Below are 22,049 nucleotides of genomic sequence, written 5' to 3'. Positions count from 1 at the left end.
TGAGGGTTGAGTGCCAGTGACTAGGAACTTGTGTGTGCGTGTGTGTGTGTGTGTGTGTGTGTGTGTGTGTACACAGATGCCTCTGGAGGCTAGAAGAGGGAATTGTATCTCTTGGAGCTGGAGTTATAGTTAGTTGTGAGCCATCTAGTAAGTATGCTGGGAACCAAACTCAGGTCTTCTGGAAGATCAGCAAGTGCTCTTAACTGCTGAGCCATATCTCTAGTCCCATAGTGAAACAGTCTTAGGCCCCCCAAATCCACATGAACACATTTAATGATATGTATTAGGCTGAACCATGGGACTCCCTGGTGGTTGCCTGCTTTATGCCTGCAAAATTACCACTTTTATATGGCTCAAACTCAATATGGTTCTTTAAAAAAGAATAGTACCAGAAGGTCCTATTCAGCAGTCTTAGCCATCTGTGAACCCTGTGAGTCACAGTGACAGCTGGCCTGGAAAGATATACCCATTGGTGCAATAGTGGCATAAACGTCATGGGAGTAACCAGCCACTTTCTGATTGAATTTGAAGCCCCCACCCCCAGACAGAGCTCATGTCTGTTACTGTTAGCTGGGCCAAAAATCTGTGACTGGCTGGGCCACATGCTCTAAGGGAGAATCTGCTACTATTATTCTTATAAATTAATATAGTACTATATTGTCCTTTAAGTTATTCTCTTTATATCCCTAGATTAGTACATTTCTTAGCCCACATCAGAGAAGCTTCTTTTTGCAGTAGATGGTAATTAACACAGAGACCCACAAGTAGTCAATATGCAGAGCAAAAGACTACAGAGCACTCTGTTCTAAATGGGACATACATATCACACCTGCTCCTTCCAAGGCGGAGGGATCATTGCTGACAAGGGGGCGGAAAGATTGTAAGACCCCAGGAGAGTGGACATAGGCAGTGAAACATTTGTTAAATATGAGAGCACACCAAAACAGCTATGGCTGCATGTACAAGACCCATACAAGATCAAGTCACCCGAAATCCCAGCTTGGATGGGCGAGGGAAGTCTTACCCTAGCTGAGGAGTCACTGGCAATTGATGGCTACTGAGGGAGAGACAGGATATTTTCTTTAGGAATTTAGTTCTCCAAAAGGCTACCCATGTTCCAGTAGGTGCTTCACCCACTCACAGACAGACAGTACTAAGTGGACTGAGTGGGTTTAAAAAAAGAGAGAGAGAGTTCATAAAATTGGGAGGGTAGAATGCTATGAGGGATAGGAGGAACTGGAGGAGAGGAGGTAGGGGTGGATTTGATCAGAAAACACACAACTGGATGAAATTCTCAATTGAAAGAAAGAAAGCTGCTGTTGAAAGTGCTTTAATGCCTCTCTGAGTATTGCGTTGCAGCCCAGGGAGGCCAAGGATGCACCAACTCCATCCGGATCCCTGATTAGGGCTCCAAGCAAACTGAAGCCCTTTGGTTTGCTGCTGTCCTCACAGCCCAAACCCTAGTCTACATTCCCCCAGTGATCCACTCACCATAGGACTGACAAACCACATGGACCAGGGGGTAAGACTTCCAGAGAACTCGGTCGCACCAGGACGGCAGGTTGTACTTCATCTGCAGAGCAACATCACAGTTTTAGAGCATGTGCGCTACTTCCATTGTTATCAGTAAAGACAAAACACACAGTATTAACTGGGGAGATCTGCCATCCTCGAGTTCATCTGCTGTTGGGTCTTTAGAAATTTCCCTGCAGGTAGCTTTAAACTATCTAAAATACACTCCATTTATTTTATGTGCTTGAGTGTTTTGTCTGCATATATGTATGTGCCCACATGTGTGCAGTGCCCACAGAAGTTAGAAAGGAGCTGGAGTTATAGTCAGTGGTGAGCAGTCATGTAGGTGCTGGGAACTGAACCTGGGTCCTCTGCAATTTCATCCAGTTACTCTTAATGACTGAGCATCTCAGCCCTTTACACTATTTCTTGAGTGTTTCTTCTTAGGGTAGCATATATAACAATGAGTTTCATCATGACATCTTCAAATATGCACCATCATACTTTGCCCATATTCATTCCTCAGTACCTCTCTTATTCTTCCTCCCCATCTCTTCTGGTTCCCTTCTTTCCCCCACATTTCTGCTTTGATGGCATATATATTACATGTGTGTTATATGCAAATAATACAAAAGTATTTTTATGATTATAAGTAGAAATTAGAATATATATTTAAACCTAAATTCTGTAAAGGAGAGAAAATATGATATCTGCACTTCCGAGTCTGGCTGATTTCACTTAAGTGTTAAGCTCTTCAACTCTTTAAACCCTACTTTGGGTGCTATACTTTTAGATGTCCTGGCATCTTGCTGTGAATGAGGTTAATTCGCCTTGCACCTGGACCCTCCTAGGAGTCCACTCCATGTTCCCCTTCTATTTCGCTGTCTTTTGCCCCCCAGGACCAGGCAGTATCAGGATCTCATCCACCCAGGGTTCTCTCTCTGCATCCTTAGCTGAAGCAACTCTCAGCGCCCATGATCTCGTACTGCTTATTCCTGGACTTGTCTAGGTTGATGGCCTTGGGTTGGACCCTATGAAAAGTGACTGACATCCAGAACTTGCTTCTTGGCTGGGCTCTCTCTAGTGGCTCCTTGAGCTTGAAACATGTCACCTCCCTCCCTTCAAACCTCCTAGTCCGAACTCTCGCTGCCCTTCCAGACACCTCAGATGGCATCTTTAAGAAGACACACCATCCTTCCTGACCAATGGTCGTCTCCTTCTCTGCCTGCTCCTCATGACGCCATGTTCTATTGGGGCACTCAGTGGCAAGGTTCTCTCTCTCTCTCTCTCTCTCTCTCTCTCTCTCTCTCTCTCTCTCTCTCTCTCTCTCTCCCTGTAAATAGCCTGGGGCCAATATTCATTCGGTTCTGACCTCTCTTCACCTAGGAGAGTTCCTCACCCATCAGAAACTCTTTGAATACATGAGTATGTTATTGTATCTTTCCCCAAACTTCTTTCAATAAGAGTGGCCTTGTTAATATATTAGTAGTTATTCTGTGATCAATTTAGTTTTACCTATGGAGAACTATAATGTTCAGAAGCTCTTATAGGCTCTTATTAGCCCGGTAGCAAAGAAACAAGTTATGCTGGTGTTGTTTTGGAGTCTAGCCATGTAGTCCAGGCTGGCCTTGAACCCATAATTCTCCCACCTAAGCTTCTCAGGTATTGGGATTTCAAGCACGCGCCATCACACTAAGATGCACTGGAACCTGTTCAATCTTGGCTAATAGAATTTGGGTGGAGGGCTTTGTTTGTTTTGGTCTTTTTAAATCAGCTTTACAGGGCTGCAGTCAATGCTCAGTGGTTAAGAGCTCTGGTTGACCTTGCAGAAGGCTCTGAGTTTGGTTCCCTGTGCCTTCACGGCATTTTACAACCATTCTTTAAGTCCCCTTCCAGGGAATCTGACACCATTTTCTGGCTTCTGTGGGCCTTGCATGCATGTGGTTCATACACACAGGCAAAAACACCTACATATAAAATAAAAATAAGTAAATTTTTAAAACTAGCTTTTCTGTACAGTTAAAAACAAATGCTTTAAAATTCTCTCAGCATCCTGACTGGGGCCATTATTAGCTCAGCTTTTTGTGTGTGTGCAAGTTGGTGGCAGTTTTTACATGTGAAAATTTTGGTTTTGGAGAGTCTCATGAAGCCCAGACTGGCTTCAAACTCACTATGTAGTCAAGGGTGACCTTGAACTCCTGATCCTCTCGCTCCCACCTCCTGAGAGATGGGGTTAGAGATGCAGGGTCCCAGTCTGGCTTGAGGCCGGAGATGGAATCCACGGCTTTGTGCACCTAGGCAAACATTCTACCGACTGACTTACATCCCCAGCCCCTGCATGTGTATTCTAATTTTTGTTTTTGTTGTTGCCTGGTGATGGAGGATGCTTCCCACTTTCTAGGAACCGCCATGGAATGGTAGGGTGGGGAAAGGAAGTGGGACAGGGCAGGGGAGTTGCTTATACGAGGACTCACCCCTGTGGCTTTCTGTTTCGTGTAGGCGTACTTGTCCCGCGTCAGTCTTTCGAATCGGTAGGTGGGGGCGAAGGTGATCTCCTCCTCCTCTGAAACAGACACAGGGCCCTCAGTCTGGCTTCCCTGATGCCTCCAACCCAGCTTCCCTCCTCTGCAGATGCAGCTCTTCCCTTGGTTAGGATATTCAGGCAGAGAGAAGATGACGGGAAAGGGTACGACGGACAGAGAGGCAGCTTGCTCTCACCAAAGTGCAGGAAGACCTTCTGTTCCTTCCTCTCCAGGAGCAGTTGGTCGTGGGCCAGCAGATCTGAATACTGCTGCTGTTTAATCTTCTGGATGATGGTTTCTGCCTCCTAGAAGGAGGATATGCCAGGTCAGACCCCATGCCTTACCAGACTTCTCCCTGACCATACCAAGGCCCGGGCCCCAGCAGTCTGGGTTGTTGTAAGGATAAGGAAAGTCTGGAAGGACTGTGACGTCACCAGAACTGGCTCCAGGCTGGCCCAAATCTGCATGTAGCATTTGTTGTTTTTGTGCACTGGCTTTTAAACACCACCGTTAGTAATACTTCATGAGACAGGTAGCCTCTTTCCTTTGCTTTCTCTGGCTCTTTCTGTGAGAACAAGGATATCCAGCTATAAATCCACAAGTGACCCAGGAACTCCTGGCTCTGAGCATCACCATCTTGGAGACCCACCCTGCAAATATTGGTGCCACTCTGGGGGCTAGGGGGTTGCTGGCTTTGGTGTCTAGCACACTGGTTGGGGGAGTAGGGAGTGTGCTGACCTTGGTGTCTAGCACACTATGGGTGGAGGGGTGTGTGCTGGCCTAGGTGTCCTACAGTCCTCCCTCCTGTCTACTTCTCTGTGACTTTGAACCAGGTTCCTGCCCAGGTGAGTGTGAAGATGTGGCAACCCTTCCCCAGGAGGGTCCAGATGTGAACTCTTCCCACGTTCCTACCTGCCTGTTCATTCCCAGGAGGAATCACCTGGGGATCTCTAGTGAGGAAGGTATGCTGAGCTGGCTGCAGATGCTCACAGTCTACAGAGCTGTGATGGTGGCTGAAGGCCCAGAGATGGCTCAGGGACATGGGGCCACATGGAGAAATGCTTGGGATAAAGGGACACCAGAGGTTCAACCACAGCTATAAATGATGTGTACTCTGCTCTCAGCAGTTCCCTAGCCTCTCTGTGTACTTGACTGTAAAACAGGGTTAGCTCCTGCTGTGTCCCCTTTGTCCCTCACAGGACTAGAGTGTGGGAATGCATTCAAGTCCCTCAGTGGGAGGGAAACAGGCTGCTAACTCCAACTTCTAGATAGAAGGACACTCATTGTTCCACCTCACGCTGTCTCCTGCTTCAACTCTTATGAGCATGAAAAACAGCTGCGTGGGTTCTAGATTCATCCTGTGGTCACATCGATCGGTCCCCTTTCTGTAGGAAGGCAAACAATGCTTTAGATCCACCAATGATCCCCATAATTTGTTGAAATAAGTGAGCTGGCCCCCCCAAGATGCCTGTGCTTCCTGACCAAGCCCAGCTGCTGCTGGCTGGCTGACAGTGACATTGGCAGTGATGAGGGGTGGCCCCTGAAATCCGGGGGGCAAAGTAGACATAACCAGGAAGGAACTGTAAAGAAAGACAAAAGCTTCAAGACAGGAGCTGTATGGAGTCCCAGAGAGGAGCTGCTGCCTTAGCCTGTTTCTGAGTGTTCCTGTGTCTCTCTGTTCTTTTGTCTGGAGCAGACTCCTGGGCGGGTTCTCCTTACCCAGGTGGGCAGCTCCACGCGGTAGTTGAGATCCCCAAGCCAGAAGAGGTGGGTGAACCGGTGAGTGATGTTAAATGGACTCAGCTTCTTGTCTCCCAGGGCCAGGAACCGCAGGATGTTCATATAGTTCTGATTTCGCCTAATGTAGGGAAACAAGGGCACCATCTGGCACATCTTGCATGGGACGCTGTCCTCACTCTGCCATGACTGGAGGTCAGGGGTGGCAGGTGGGAAATGGAGACTTACACTCTAGTTCTGTCTTAGTGGGCACCTGAGTACACCTGGGAGACACCACTGGGATCACAGCGTCTAGGTCCCAAGGAGGAAGCTACCCATCAGGAAATAGGATCGGTAAATGTACTTGATGGTTATGGTCATGACAGGGTTACTTGAAACCGAACAAACTTCAAGGTATAGGATGCTGCTGAGGGGTGTTTTCCTTTAGAAATGGACCAGGTTTATGGGGCCTATTGGGTTAATGACATAAGTATCTTTTCTGTCCTCCAGATAAGAGTCACAAATACCTAGATCTATACTAGGATACAGTTGTCTTTGTTTAAACAACAGAGGCCCAGGTCTGAGGCTAAGGCTGAGCAAGACATCCGGGTGTGCAGAGGGTTCGGGCCATATGGAGGGGACGAGAGACGTTACCTGAGTTTTTTTTCACTTCCAGAAGTTAAGTGGCTGTTAACAAACCCCAAGGAGGTTCCATTGAACATGAAGGACACCCCCACAGCTCCCTTGTTTCCTGAGGGAGGGAAGAAAGAGAAGAAGCAGAATGTCAGCCAGACAGGCTGGTCGAGGGGTCAGAAGCTGAGGTAAAGGGCACTGTTAACAAAGAGCAAGGGAAGCAGGCTGAGGAAAGAGAGGAAAGAAGACAGGTCACACGGGGCAGGACATGCCAGTGATGGGCAGATGGTACCAGCTTCGTGATTTTCTATATAGAATAGAGGAAGGAGGGAGGAGGCTGCTGTCTTCCATATCTGGGTATTGGGATGTTGGGGGTCACTTGTACTGAACAGATACAGGACAGGGAAGACCAAAGCATCTTGGGATTTGGGGGTGCCCCCCAGATGAGTAAACTGACTGTCCACCAGGGTCTCGAGTGGGATCAAAAACCTTTACACGCCCCCTCTATCTCACACACATACCTTGCTGCTGATGTTTTAATTTATTTTACATTAGTGATTCTTAAAGTATGTTCCTGAGGCCAGCACAGTAACCCCAGGGAGTCCACTGAAGAGGCCTGAATCGGAGATTCTAGGGCTTAAAATTATGTGCTTGGCAAACCCGAGCAAGCAAAGAGTTGGTAGACAGGGGCCCACCACCAACCAAAGCAGCATCTATATTTTGGCGGGTGGGAGATTACCTGTTTAATTTTCTTTTGGTGCTGGGGACCCAACCCAGGACCTTGCATATACTAAGCAAGTACTCTACCACTGGGTTCTAAAGGGAGTATCAGAATACCAATGGCACTTTGGAAACCACCTGAGACTTACTAAATACGAGCGCACATTTTAACCAGCTCTCTAGAGCTGGTAGAGACCCTGGATGAGTTTTTGCAGGGGAAACCATCTGGATTTGCTAAAAAGACTAAGGGATTTCAGGGCAGGATTCTCAGGGTTTAATCTGGGGACACTGCCAAGAGAAGGAAGAGATGCAGCATGCACAGGAATGGGACTTCCCTCTAGGCTCACCTAGGGTGTTGGCGATGCCTGTCTTCACATTGTCCGTGCAGATGTGGCTGATCCGATTCTCATGCTCTGGCTTGGCAAGCACCACTATGCGAATGTTCCAGAGTGTGTGGATGGCGACCTGGTGGTGGTGGTGATGGGAGATGATGTGTAGTGTTGGAACCCTGAGCATCCCAAAGGGATTCGCCCCAGCTCTTACCCTGCCTTGTAATCCCTAGCTTAAGAATGAGACACAGCGCCTCACAGATGAGACCTGGGGCTGAAGATACTTCCAAGAGGTAAATATTATCCTTTAACAAAGGAGTGGGGAAGGTGGAGGGAGGACTCGGGACCCTATCAACTTTTAAGGATGGCCCCTGGATGCATATCTTTAGCTCTGAAAATGGGGGAACCACTGAGCTCCTTCCTATGCATCTTTGGTGCTAGGAAAAGCATATTGTCTTCCCCACCCCGGCCAGGGCCAGCTGCTCACTGTTTTAAATGTCATGCTGGTGACTTCTTGCAGGGAGTGCTTGAGTATCTCCAGCCACTCCTTCTCTCCAAGAGGGTCCTCCTGGGTGCCAATCACGTAAATATCATGGGGGATATAATCAGCAGAGTCGTCCCGTGTCTTTCCCTGTCCCTTGGAGAGAAACCAGGACGTGATCTTCTTGGGAGGGGGTGCGTTACCTTCAACAGCAAAACCCAACACCAAGTGAGTTAAAGGCAGGTCAGGTGAAGGACATCAGGGGGATTCAAAATGGGGGGGGATCACATCATTACAAAAATCACTGAGGCAATGCCCTAGATGAAGCGCTCCGTACCGATATCACCTTACATATCAGCAATGGTCAAAGTTCAGTGAGATCTTGTTGCAAAGATAATATCACATTTTCCAAGAATGGGAACACTGGGATATCCTCTGTGGAGCCCTGATCTAACTGAACCGGTTGGCAAACATGACCTAGGCTCTAGGGCAGCAGAAACACATGAGATGTGGCTCTGTCACACAGGAGTTTAAAGTTCCAATTAGAGTGACGAGTTCAGGATGGAGGCTTCTATGCCACTTCCAGGAACACCAAAGGCTTCCTGGGAGGAGGTGACATTCAGCTAAGAACTGAGATGAAGAGGTGCTCAACAGGGGAACAGGAAGAGCATGCCACGTTCCTCGGCTTCCATTTGGAAAAGAGTGGGGCAGCTCCTTCAAGGAATGATGGGAGATATGCTTCTGGAGACGCCCTAAGGATGAGTAGTTGTTCTTTCTCCCCATACTCCAAAGAGGTATGTCTCTTGGCCACCAGAGAGACAGGAAGCCAGGACTCGAATAACAGTCACTGCCAAACTCTGCTCCCCAGGGCTCTAAGTGACCACATAGGGAGACCTCCCATCCTTGTGTCACATGTATGATCCCTTGGGCGTGAAAGCCTAGGGGTTAATAGTAGACTAGGATGCCTGTTAAATTTGAATTTCTGATAGATGGGTGATTTAGAATAAGTATTCCCCACGCAATAGTTGTCTGTCTGAGAGTAAGATTTAATTGGACATCTTCTGACTACTTATTTCTAGCTCAATATTTATATTAAAACATTATCCATTATAATTGACAACTTATATATGTATCATATGAAATATGTTACCATATATTTAGCACATATATTCTATATATATGATATATATGAATACTTCTATCCACACACCGATGCTAAAAACATACATTATTTATATGGAATTTAAACTTAGGACCATTTATCCATTCATCCATCCACCCACCCATCCATCCATCCATCCATCCATCTATCTACCCACCGATCTCTCTCTCTCCCCTCACCTCCTCCCTACATAATACCTCATACCCTCCCAGGGTCAGACTTCTTTCTTCAAGACCTGGGGCCCTTTGTCAAGCTATAGAGTAGTCTACTGTGACTGCTCTTGGGGTGCACGAGTCCTGAAGCCCATTTTTCTCGTTCACTATCATTGGACAAACGTAGAATGATGTAGGAGGGTCGTCTGTCTGTGTTACTTTCATTGGTTAATAAAGAAACCGCCTTACTAAATATGGGTTAAAGCAAGAGAATTAGCCAATAAGAGGCTGAAACTAATGGGCCAGGCAGTGTTTAAATGAATACAGTTTCTGTGTAATTATTCTGGGGATAAGCTAGCCATGCGGGAGCCAGGCAGGACGAAAAGAGGGCCTGCTTGCCTCATCAGTACAGTAGAACTCTTTAGAAAAGGGGTTGTACAGATGGGATAGAGACCAGGACTCTGAGCGAGAGATGGAGGTGCCCCCTTGTGCCATTTGCAGATGCTGAGGCAGGAAGGGGATCCAAGCAAAACTGGTAGGAGGGCGGGGGCAAAGGGACCCACCCATGTTCCAAGTGCCAATGAAGATGGTGATCATGTCGGGCTCTGGCTGCTCCGAATGCTTGTTCTTCATCTGCTGCAGTAGTTGGCAGAAGCCTTCTCTCTTCTGAAGGAGGAAGGGAAGACACACTGAGAAGGACCTCCACCTCCGTGCACAGTGGCCTTCAACAGATGTGCCAGCTTAAACATACTGAGGGGTGTTTTATAATATAATATATATATATACACACATATACATATATGTATATATATATCTCATATCACAAATGGAGATCTATATCACTACAAATGAGAAGAGCAGCCATCTGGAGAGCAGTGTTTGAAGCCATGAGCATGTGGCTTCTTGGACCCAGCCATTCCACTGCCATTCTTTGTGATTTGAAGCCAAAATTTAGGAGCTACACCAAGATCCAACCACATCAGGGCACTGCAGTGTGTCCATAGGTAGAGGACCCACAAATAACTATATTGTGCACCATGCCTAAGCTAGAACTCCATAGAGTTTTAAAATTATGGTACAGAAGAACTTGAGCCACAGAGACGTGGCCATGGTCTGAGTGCTACCATGACACTTCCATCTTAAAAAAAAATACATGTGGGGCATGGGAATTCATGCCTTTAACCCCAATACACAGAAGGCTGAAGTTAGAAGACTGCCATGAGTTCAAGGTCAGCCTGTGCCACATAGTGAATATCAGGCTAGACAGGGCTACACTGCAAAATCCTGCCTCAAAAAAGCCTAAAACAAACCAGAACATAAAAACAGAGAAAAAAAATCCTAAAGACACCTGGAAGGGGATAGTTCAGAGTTAACAGTGAGCGCTGTTTTGTTTAAACTCTTGATTATTTGTATAAGCTATTCTTTTTTTTTAAACCAATGAGATTGAATTACTTATTCAATGATGGAAAATTTAAAGAAACTAGGGCCAATGCAATGGCTCAGTGGGTGAAGGCCACACGGTAGATAAACAGGACTGCCTCCCGCCAGCTGTCCTCTGACCTTCACACATGCGCCGTGGCACATGCAAGCCCCACTTCCAAATACGTAAAACCAATCTTCTTTAAAAGAAAATTTAATGAAACTAAGCAAAGGCGAAAGAATGCATTGAGAAAAGAGCCTCCCTAATCTTTCACGCTTATTTGTCCCTGTGTTCACAGTGGGGCACAGAGCCAATTTGTTTCTCTCTTAGTCAAGAGGGCTGTTGACAAGAGGGCAGCAGGTTTGATGAGATGAAGGCACACGAAATTCCCAGTAGTGCAATATGAAAGGCCGGATTCTTTGGTGCCCCTGGTTACAAAGCCAGCAATTTTATATGATTCAGCCTCATCGTTGCAAGGCTCACAACTGCCCACTCCAAAAACACCAGCTTATCAGGACGTAACAATGGCTTCTTTATTGAAACCTGCCTTTAGCTGGGGATGGCTCGAGGTCGGTGTCTCAACCCTTTTGATCGGGCAGCAACAGGGTAGAAATAACTAGTTTTGGACCTGTACTCCTGAAGCCCAGAACACTGCCCAGTTGTGTGACCTCATACTGCTTTTCCCATCATCAGTCTGGACTGGGTCACTGTTGTCCCTGTCAGCCTATGCCTGGGGCTATAACCTCATAATCACTCCCAGGACAGGACAAAGTACACACCTAGGGGACTTGGCGGGGATTACCTCTGTCAGACTGTACTGGGAGCCCCCGACCCCCACCCCGCTCCATTAGCTTGTCTCTGGTATCTGACAGGCAGGGGCAGCCACACACGCCAGGATACACACCCTATGTGCTCTGCCATCCATTTTCACTGCCTCACATAAATGGTACTGACAAGCACAGTCCGCAAGGCCTCTAGGTGGGATTCAGACACTTGAGGTGATTTCTGTGGTGAGCAATCAAGGAGCAGGGAACCCACATCTGGCTGGGATGAGGCACATCCAGGGGTTTTCCTCTCTGTCAGCCATCTTACTTCCACAGGGCGGGGCAGTTTTAATACAGAAGTCTTCACAAGGAAGCACTGGTCAGCACGCAGATTTCAAACCAGAGCTGACCCAAAGGGGTCCTAAATCTAGCCAAGAGACACTGGTAACAGAAGCCCCCTGGCCAGCTCAGCACCAGGCACGAGGCAAGGGACGCCTTCTCTCCACTGGGAGACAGCACTCACAATCCTGGGGCAGAGGAACCAGAACTCGGCAAATCGCAGCCGGCCCAGGTCCTGACCGCCTAAGCTCAGCTTCCCAGGTGTGAAAAGGGTTATGACTGCAACCCCCTGGCACATCCCAGCCCTCAAGACACATGTCCCTTCTCGTCCTACAGTAGATGCTTATTGTCACTTACTTTAGAGTCAGCAAAAACATATTCCTTCCTCAGGATTTTCTCCTTCTCTGTCTCCACCAAAATCACCAGCTTGTTCAGAAACTTCTGGGACTTGATGAGCTGCAGGACTTCAGAAAACCAGAAGTTCAGAGAGTTATCATTTGTTCTTTCAACTGTGCCCAATGTCCATGGCATTCTAGGTGTCCAACCCTCAAGCTGACCCTACATTCCTGGGCTAAGCTCTAGAGGCTCACTCTTGAGAAGCGGGGTACCCAGAACCATCTAGAAGTGGCTTCAGTGCACAGACCATGCAACTCCACCCATCCTGTGTGCTTCCTCCTTCCATGCCCCCCCCCTTCTGTCTTGCTTAATTTGTGAAAAACTCACATAAAAATTATAGTTTCCAAAACCAAAACAGAACAAAACAAAACAAAGCTTGGCGGTGGTAGCACATGCCTTTAATCCCAACACTAGGTAGGCAGAGGCAGGCAGATCTCTGTGAGTTCGAAGCCAGCCTGGTCTACAAGAGCTAGCTCCAGGATAGTTACAGAAAAACCTTGTCTTGAAAAACAAAACAAAACAAAATACCCCCCCCCCCCAATTTGTAGGGTTTTTGTTTTTTTTTTNTTTTTTTTTTTTTTTTTTTTTTTTTTTTTTTTTTTTTTTTTTGAGACAGGGTTTCTCTGTGTAGCTTTGGAGCCTGTCTTGGAATTCGCGCTGTAGCTCAAACTCACAGAGATTTGTCTACCTCTGCCTCCTGAGTGCTGGGATTAAATGCATGCAACACCACCACCCAGCTTAGTTTTCATTTTTTATCAAAAGCTGAAAGGCTGGGTACCATGCTCAGCAGGTAAGAGCATGAACTGTTCTTTCAGAGGACCTGAGTTCAATTCTCAGCATCCACATGAGGCAACTCATAACCACCTGTAACTCCAGTTCCAGAGGGATGTGACTCCTCTGTTCTCTTGGGGACACCTGCTCTCACATACACAGACACATACTCACAACTGAAAATACTAAAGATAAAACTACAAATGAGCGGGGCGGTGGTGGTGCACGCCTTTAATCTCAGCATGTGGGAGGCAGAGACTGATGGATCTCTGAATTTGAGGCCAGCCTGGCCTATAGAGCGAGTTCCAGGATAGTCAAGGCGACACAGAGAAACCCTATCTCGAAAAACCAAAAATATAAAAAATAAAGAGAAAAGAAAAGAAAAAGGAAAAAGAATCAAATCATTCCACAGCTTTTTCCCTTTAGTTAATAGGACCCTTCCTCCACACTTCCCTCCAATGTCCTGCCCCCTGATTTCAGTGAACAATTCCCAATGAACTCTTTTGAAATTTATCCCATGTTTCTTCTTCCTTTTTTATTTTAATTTTTAAAAATTTTACTTATTTATTATGTATACAGTATTCTGTCTGCATGCCAGAAGAGAGAACCTGATCAAATTACAGACAGCTGTGAGCCACCATATGGTTGCTGGGAATCGAACTCAGGACCTCTGAAAGAACAGCCAGTGCTTTAAGCTCTGAGCCTTCTGTCCAGCCCCTAATTTTTTTATATTATGTGCATGGTTGTTTTGCCTACTTGTGTCTGTGAACCACATACATGCAGTACCCTTGGAGGTCAGAAGGGGGCATTAGATTCCTCCAGGTTGACTGGAATTACAGATAGAAGATAATGGTTGTTAGCCACCATGTGGGTTCTGGGAATAGAAACTAGGTCCTCTGTAAGCACAAGTACTCTTAACAGCTGAGCCAACTCTCCAGCCACTATCCCATGTTTCTTAAAAGAGAGAGAGAGAGAGGTGGCCTTTAATCCCAGCACTCGGGAGGCAAAGGCAAGCAGATCTCTGTGAGTTCGAGGCCAGCCTGAGCAACAAGAGCTAGTTCCAGGACAGGCTCCAAAGCTACAGAGAAACCCTGTCAGGAAAAACAAAACAAACAAAATCCTCTGTTTGCTTCCAGTTTCCTGAGGTTTCATTTGAAAAATGTTTTCTGGGGTCAGGAGATGGCTCAGTGAGTAAAATGTAAAATCATTTGCCTCAGTGACCTGAATTCTAATCTCCAGAACTTTAATAAAAATCTAGATTCGGTAGCACACTGTGTTCCTACAGGGGTGGAGACAAATTACCTAGAAACTCCTGAGCCGGCCAGCCAGGAGAATGTACAAGGTGGCAGAAATGACGAAGAGAACAAGACTGACTCCTGGAAGCTGTCCTCTGAGCTCCACACAGCACACAGTCACAGCTCATGTCCACTCAGGCGCCACACACACACCGTCCATACACAAATACACAACACAGAAAGATTTCCTATTACACATTAGCTTTCTACCATAGAAGTGAAGGTTTAGGTGTTGCTGTTGTTCACACATACAACCTTGTACCCCCCCCCCCGATTCCTTATCAAACATAATTTCAGTTTCCCCATCATCTTTCCAACATCCTATTTTTGCTGGATAAACACTCAATGCTATATCACCATGACGATGACAAGGCTCCTGACAGACTGGTACTTGTCTTTTTCTTTGTTCTTTGTTCCCTAAACAACAGTTTTTCCTGAGTTGGGGCTCAAGAACGGACCCTTAACTGAGGAGCTACTGACAGCCGGCTGCTGGGGGAGAGAAATACAACTTTCTTTAGGGTACAGCCACTGGTAGGTACCAAGACCCTGGGGATGGTCTCCCTCCCACAAACATACGGGAAGCACAAATTGGACTCAGTAAGAGGACACGAAGTTGGGGGGGAGGGGAAATCTAAGAGGACTTAGGGGAGGAATGCGGGGGTGAAGATGATCAAAATACATTGTGAACATGTATGAAGTTCTCAAGGAATAAAAATATTAAACATTGGGCTGGAGGGATGGCTCAGTGGTTAAGAGCATTGCCTGCTCTTCCAAAGGTTCTGAGTTCAATTCCTGGCAACCACATGGTGGCTCACAACCATCTGTAATGAGGTCTGGTGCCCTCTTCTGGCCTGCAGACATACAGACAGAATATTGTATACATAATAAATAAATAAATAAATAAATAAATAAATAAATAAATAAATAAATATTAAACGTTTCCTGGGTTTCTGTAATTGTACAATTGCCTTGCTCTCTTCTTTTTCGATGGTGTTGTGGGTCACCCTGCACTCTGAGCTTCCGCCCTAACTCTGCTACGGGCTTTCCTGATTCAAACTCTTCCCCTCAATTCGTAACACTCATTCTCACGTGACTAAGCACTTCTCTGCTGTCTGTGTCCAGTGACTAAGCACTTTCCCAGAACCTCTAGGTCAGGTGGCCTTTAACACCCTGAAATCGACTCCCTGCCCCTCTTGCTGGACCTTCTTTCTCACTCCCCTTCCGCACGCGATGGACCCGGGTCAGCCCACAGTTACTCCGCGTCGTTCTACTTGTCTCCCGAGTCTTGGTCATCTTTTCCCAGCATTCCTTCCTCTTGGTCTCTCTTTTGTCCTCCCTCTCTCTCCCTCCCTTTTTCTCATCCCTAGTTCCACCCATTTTCCTGTAAATGGTATCCCCTTGTTCTTTGATAGAATAATATCTATTCCATTGCCTACAGGAACATTTTCTTCATTCACTGATGGGCACTAAGGTCAATTCCCTAACTTTGCTATAACAGATGTGGCTATGATCAACATGGGTGCGTGGATATCACTATGATATTAATCCCCTGTCAGATGAGCGGCTGCCTATTTATCCGGTTAACTGTATTCCCTTGCTGGTCAGAAGCTTTTCAGTTTTATAGACTCCCATTTGTCAAGCTCTGCTACAGTTCCCCAGCTATTGGAGTTCTTTTTCGGGAAGAAGTCCTTATCTGCAGCTAAGCCTAGCAGCAGACACCATATGGGGTCCCATGCTGAGTCCTGGGTGTTCTCAGAGCACCCACAGAAGCTGAGGAATGCCTAACATAGTCTGTATTCTGTCTCACTCAGGAAGTCTGGGGCCTTTCCAGAGAAGCCAGTGTAGTGGGCGTCCCCTCTGTCGGAGGTGTCTGCTATGCTGAAGACTGGGAAGACCTGGACACACGCGCTATTCGGGGACATGCTTTTCTGGATTCTTTTACTAACACTTGTTATGGTTACAAATTCCCTGGGCTAGTGCATCAATTTAGAAAAGCATGCTGTGCACCATGGTGTGTGTCAGGAGACTGAATGAGGAACGCCACTGTCGGGTCAAATCTGAGGCTAGCCTGAACAATACAGTGAGTTGCAGGCTAGCCCAGCTCATTAGACTCTGCCTCAAAAGACAAAAACAGACCCTCCTCTGATGGAGGAAGGTAATTGGTTAATTATAATAAACCAACTGCTTGGCCTCATAGCTTAGAACATAGGTGGGTGGAATAAACAGAATAGGATGCTGGGCGGAAGAGGAAGTGAGGTCAGACTCTGCTCTGCTCCTGGACAGACCCGACAGCTCTGCTCTCTAGAGCAGAGACGCCATGCTCAGCTCTCCCAGGCAACTCCAACCCAGGATGGACATAGGCTAGAATCTTCCCGGTAAGCGCACCTTGGGGTGCTTACACACATCATTAGAAATGGGCTAGTCCAGGTGCGAGAATTAGCCTGTAAGGGCTAGAGTTCATGGGCCAAGCAGTTCTTAAATGAATACAGTTTGTGTGTTGTTATTTCGGGCATGAGCTAGCCAAGCGGCCAGGGTGTTGGGGACGCAGCCCCGCCGCCGTTCCTATTTCAACACTCCTCCTGAGAGTTTCCTTTGAATTTTTACCTTTTAACTCTTTTGCTATTTTTATTCTATTTTTGGCAGCACTGGGGACCTCAAACATGATAGACGAGCACTTTGCAACTGAGAGCTATCTCCAGCCCTTTCAATTTCAATATTTTCAATTTTAAAAATCTATTTATTTGTTTTTGGATTATTATTATTATTTGGTTTTCAAGATAGGGCTTCTCTGTAGCTTTTGGAGCCTGTCCTGGAACTAGCTCTTGTAGACCAGGCTGGCCCTGAACTCAGAGATCTGCCTGCCTCTGCCTCCTGAGTGCTGGGATTAAAGGTGTGCATCACCACCACCACCAAACTTCTTTTGGGATTTTTGAAACAAGGTTCTGTATAGTCAAGGCTGGCTTGAACTCCTGATCCCCCTGCCTTTGTGCAGAGTGGTTCTTCCTTTTTCTTTTTCTTCTTCTGACAGTTCTCACACTCTCTACATAGACTAGCCTGTCCTCAAATTCACAGAAATCCACCTGCCTCCCAAATGCTGGGATTAAAGACATGTACCACCACTCCTGGCTTTAATTAATATTATTTATTATTATTATTTTTAATTTTTGAGACAGGGTCTCTCTTTGTGGCCCTGGCTGTCCTCGAACTTGCTCTGTAGACCAGGCTGACCCTGAACTCAGAGATCCACCTGCTTCTGGCTCCCAAGTGATAGGATTAAAGGCATGCACCACCACACCCAGCTATGAGTGTTCTGCCTGCACGTGTCTGTGCACCAAATGTATGCAGAGCCCATGGGGGTTCAAAGAGGGCAGCTGATTCCTCAGAACTGGGGACACAGATGGTTGAGAGCTGTCATGTCTGGGCTGGGGTAAAGCCTGGGTCTCTGGAAAGAACGGCCAGTGCTCTTAGCTGCTGAGCCACCTCTCCAGCATATTTCGCAGTCTTATGTTCTTATCTCACAGCCCAACTTCTTTTTATGCATAGCACTCACCCCCCATGTGTTCTGTCTTTACATTCATTGTTGCCATGTTGTCCCACACTCCCTTCATTGCTGCAAGCTCAGAAGAATAAAGACATGGAACTAAGCAAGACACCAAACCTTGAGCCATTTCCAATTAAAGATAGGTTTCAGTAAGGAAGCCACTATTAGATTTCTGTAAGCTGAAGTGGGGACAACTGAGGTTTTGCAATTATGAGGTTCAATCATGAAATTTCTGGGTTTTGTGGGGTCTGAGATTGTCAGTGTTGGCCTTTCATGTGATGCAGGATGAAATGTTTGTGCCCTCATTAAAAGTGCAGGCTGGAGAGGCTCAGTGGTTAAGATAACATGTATCTCCTGCAGAGGATACGAGCTAGGCTGCCAGGTCCCATGTCAAGCAGTTTATAACAGTCTGTGACTCCACTCTAGGGAATCCAAAGCCTCTTCTGGCCATCTGCGTGCACGCAAACACGCACACATGTGCACACGCACATGCATACACACACACAAATTTATAAAAAGGAAAGGAGATTGTAGACGTGTGCCACAATGCACAGCTTGCACTATTGTTGTTGCTAATTTATTTTTTATTTATTTTTTTCTTTTGAGACAGGGTCTCATTATGCAGCCCTGGTTGGCCCAAGGCTCACTGTGTAGATTACTCTGGCCTTGAATTCATGAAGAGCTGCCTGTTCTACCTTCTAAGTGCTGGACTTAAAAGCCTGCACCACCGTGCAGAGCCCTAGCACTATCTGAAAAGCAAGTATCTGGGAGGGTAAAATCCAAGGTCATCTGACAACGTCGGATTTTGCTCTAAACATTTGCTTATTTGTATTTTCTGCTTTCTTGAAACCAGTGAGACATAGATACACAAGAAATGCAATTGCGGAGGTAGTGTCAGGAGCACTGGGAGTTCTAACCCTTAGCTGCAGGAATTCAAAACTAGCTTAGAAAACTGCCTCTGTTCAAAAAACTAACTAACCAAACAAAACAAAACATCCACAGAAAGAAATCCTCTCTCTCTTTCAATATTTTCCTTTTATTTATTTATTTTGATTGATAGAGAAATCTATATGAAGGCACACATGAGGCTCTGAAACATGGGGACAGTGTGGAACAGGTGAATCTGTCTAAGCAGCATGGACGGTCAATCACATAGCTGTCACAGTGACCACAGCGCCTAGCACCCAAACCCAGTTCTCGACACTTCTCAGGAGCTCAGTGTGACCTCATTACCTGTCACCAGCGACCCCGCTGCAATGGCTCTCTTGACCTACTCTCCCTGCACAAGCGGCCCGCACTTGTCTAAGCTAGCCGCTTCCAGCACAGGCTTCCTGCTCAAACCATCTGCCGCCCCCAACTGGAAGCAGTAAGGCAGAGCCCTGCCCTGATGCTGTGAGCTCAACTCTACAATTACCCGGCAGCTCCTTACTCCAGAGCCCAGAGGCTCTCTTTCCTAGTCCATCTCCCCACCCCACCCCATCCCCATTCCATTCTGTCCTTACAGCAACAAGGGAAGGGTAATTCTAACACCGCTGACAGTGTCACCAAGTGTCACCAAGCACCCTCTTCATGCCGGGCCCCACATATTTTGGTATTCATCCTTTTAACCCTTGCAGCAGCTTTGCAAGACGCAACTGAGGACCAGAGAGAAGGCACCAAACCAAGTCACGATGGCTGAGCTGGGAACTCAGCTCTAATACTCCTTGTAGTATTTATTGATGGGTCGGAGGACCCAGCACCCCAAAGGATAGCACCTTGACAGAAGGGATGCGGAGGCAGAAAGGACTTTCTGGTTTGTCTTTAAGCTGGTGATAAAACCCTGACGTGACAGGTATGCTGTCCGTACTTGGAGAGAAGAATGTCCTACTGCCAAGGGGAAGGAAGCTGAGGGGAATCTAAGCTCCAGGCCTGGCTAAGCTCCTCTCACTGCCCAGTCTCAGCCCACCTCCCTCCCAAACCTGGCTGTGAGACTCTGCGCAGCCTTTCTCCCAGTCCTAGTTTCCCTGTGGGGGCTTCCACGTCACATGAGACTGACATGTGATCAATCCAGTCTCTTTCCTCTTGGCAATTTGTCCTGGCTTCTGCCAAGAACTCAAGATGCAAGAGGGGAAAGGAGATCTTTTCTTCCCCAATACTATCTTGACCCTTCCCTGGCTCTACTCTACTCCTGACAGGGCCAGTGCCCAGGAGGGGCTCAGGAGAGGAAGTGCAGGTCAGCAGGCCCCCGCCCCATCCCTAGTCCCTGCCTAAACATTCTCCCACTCAACCCAGAGAAGTGAAGCACAGATTGCTCTCATCAGCATGAATGCATGGCTTCTCATGCCTCCTCCACGTGACATCTGTTGTCACCATTCCCATTTGACAGACAGAGACTGAAGGCCCAGAGAAGCTGGGTTACTAGGCTACTGTGATGCTCAGCAGGAGGCAGAGCCTGGATTTGAAGGCTGGGCAGTCAAACCCCATGTTAGGATGATGACCCTGCACCATCAGAGCCACCTGTGGCACCAACTGAACAGCACCAAGGTCTAGCCTGAAACTTCTGGCTAAGTCCTCTTCATGAGATACTTACGTGGCCCAGGAAGTTAGGGCATCCAGCACCCCCCCCCCTTGCCCTCCAGTTGTTTCTGCACCACCCCCAGGCCCATTTCTGCTCTTCTTCCAGACCCCCTGTCACTCTACCGCAGGGTGTTTGCCCTCTCTGAAGAAGCTTTCCTCAAGCCCCTTCACACCCTGAGGTCTCAGCTCACATGTTCATTGCTCCGTCTGCTCCCTAGACCATCCCTTCTTCCCAGAGGACCTCTCTTTGTTTTCTCCAAGGCTTCCGAGTAGCTGAACTGATAGATTTATCTGAGTGCACTGATACATTTCCCTGAGTATTTATTCACCCTCAATGCACCAGAACACAAACTGCATGTGGGCAGGGACCATATGGGTTGCTAGCTGTCCTGGATGCTGTTCTGCCCACAGCAGCTTCTTCCCCAGCTGTCGTGGGAATCATTCCCACTGTGTACATAAATACTGGACAGTGTGACATACAGGGCTGCAGTGGCTCGCGAGTGCCCGTGAGAACAGCTGGTCTCAGGGAGGCTGGATGCTGAGCTGTACCACGATATACAGAATCCAGAAACCCCCTGTGCTGCTTATTCAGTCCTTCTCATCCTGAGAACCAGAACCGGAGGCTCAGAGAAGTGGGTCATGGTCTCCGGCTTCTAACTGACAGAGCAGGGATGTGACTTTGGACCACGGAGACACAGAGCTCAGACACTTGAGATCTGTGCGGTTAGTGCTTTGCTAGGAGTGCCAGCCCAGCAGCTCCCCTAGCCACACCATCAGGACAAGGCACAGACACGCAGAGACATAAAATCCCCATGCATACACACGGGACTGCTACAGGGGCAGTTGTGACAAGAAATCCATTTGCAATCTCATTTCCAGGGGTATTGGCAGAGTATGCTGCAGGGAGATCCCTGAAGTGTGTCCTTGTAGCAGGAAAGGAATTCAGTGGGCGGGGAGAAGCTCTGGGAGCACTCAGGGACAGGGACCACCCTCAAGAGTGGGGGAGGGGGGCTGGCTTTTGCTGACAGTCACTGTGGTGCCCATAGGCTCGTCTATTTGAAAGCCTGGTTCCCAGTTGGTCGAACTATTTAGGAAGAATTAGGAGGAATGGCCTTGTTGGGAGAGGTGTGGCAGTGGAGGGGGCGGTTGGTTTCAAAAACCAGCATCCTTACTTAGCTTCCTCTCTGCCTCGTGCTTGTGAATCAAGATGTAGGTAGGCTCTCAACTACTGATCCAGCGCCATGCTGGCCTGCCTGCTACCATGCTCCCCGCCATGTTAACCTTACCCAGGAGCTGTGAGCCCCACATCAAACGTTTTATTTTATAGTCGTCGTGGCCATGGTGCTTCGTCACAGCAATAGAAAAGTAACTGAGACTCTTGTTGGCCAGACGTTTAGTCACCGGTCCTCTGTAGGAGTTCCCACACAGAAGCAGAACATGAGGTATGCGTTGAAGGGTTAGGGTGGGCTGGGAAGCGGGTGGCTTACTTTTTTTGTGGCTGTAGAACTTGTCCTCAGACCCATCCTTGGACTTCTTAATGATCAGTTTCCCAGACTCGACATCCACTTTGAGATGCATTTTCTGAGGAATCCCCAGGGACTCCGACTTTACCTTCAGAGTGGAAGAGATGTCGTCAGAGGGTGGGCTCTGGGGCCACCAACTCTGATCAGGTTGTCTACATGGCTGAGGAACTCTGGGTCAATGTCCTACGAAAGGCTATCTGGCTATTATTTCCAGGCC

General features: G+C 47.4%; 1 protein-coding gene across 9 annotated transcripts in view; it reads right to left on the bottom strand.

Moving 5' to 3' along the window:
- The window catches only part of Inpp5d (inositol polyphosphate-5-phosphatase D), a 125,196-nt gene that overhangs the window by 32,982 nt on the left and 70,165 nt on the right, over nt 1-22,049 (bottom strand). For 2 of the 9 annotated variants that reach the window (XM_050123068.1, XM_050123076.1), the window contains exons 9-15: nt 21,797-21,920; nt 12,108-12,214; nt 9,791-9,893; nt 7,920-8,116; nt 7,451-7,568; nt 6,405-6,501; nt 5,754-5,892 (exon numbers count right to left, since the gene is read on the bottom strand). In XM_050123068.1, coding sequence (XP_049979025.1) covers nt 5,754-5,892; nt 6,405-6,501; nt 7,451-7,568; nt 7,920-8,116; nt 9,791-9,893; nt 12,108-12,214; nt 21,797-21,920 — 885 coding nt within the window. Of the gene's footprint in view, nt 1-1,491; nt 1,574-3,986; nt 4,076-4,230; nt 4,340-5,753; nt 5,893-6,404; nt 6,502-7,450; nt 7,569-7,919; nt 8,117-9,790; nt 9,894-12,107; nt 12,215-21,796; nt 21,921-22,049 lie in introns of all 9 variants that reach the window. The other 7 variants (XM_050123067.1, XM_050123074.1, XM_050123072.1 and 4 more) reach the window with 7 other exon arrangements.

The sequence above is a fragment of the Alexandromys fortis genome, unplaced genomic scaffold (assembly GCF_014885135.2).
Source record: "Alexandromys fortis isolate MF-2015 unplaced genomic scaffold, M_Fortis_MF-2015_v1.1 scaffold_213, whole genome shotgun sequence".
Lineage (NCBI taxonomy): Eukaryota > Metazoa > Chordata > Mammalia > Rodentia > Cricetidae > Alexandromys > Alexandromys fortis.
The sequence above is the reverse complement of the archived record's forward strand: the minus strand, read 5'-3'. Positions and strand labels throughout refer to the sequence as shown.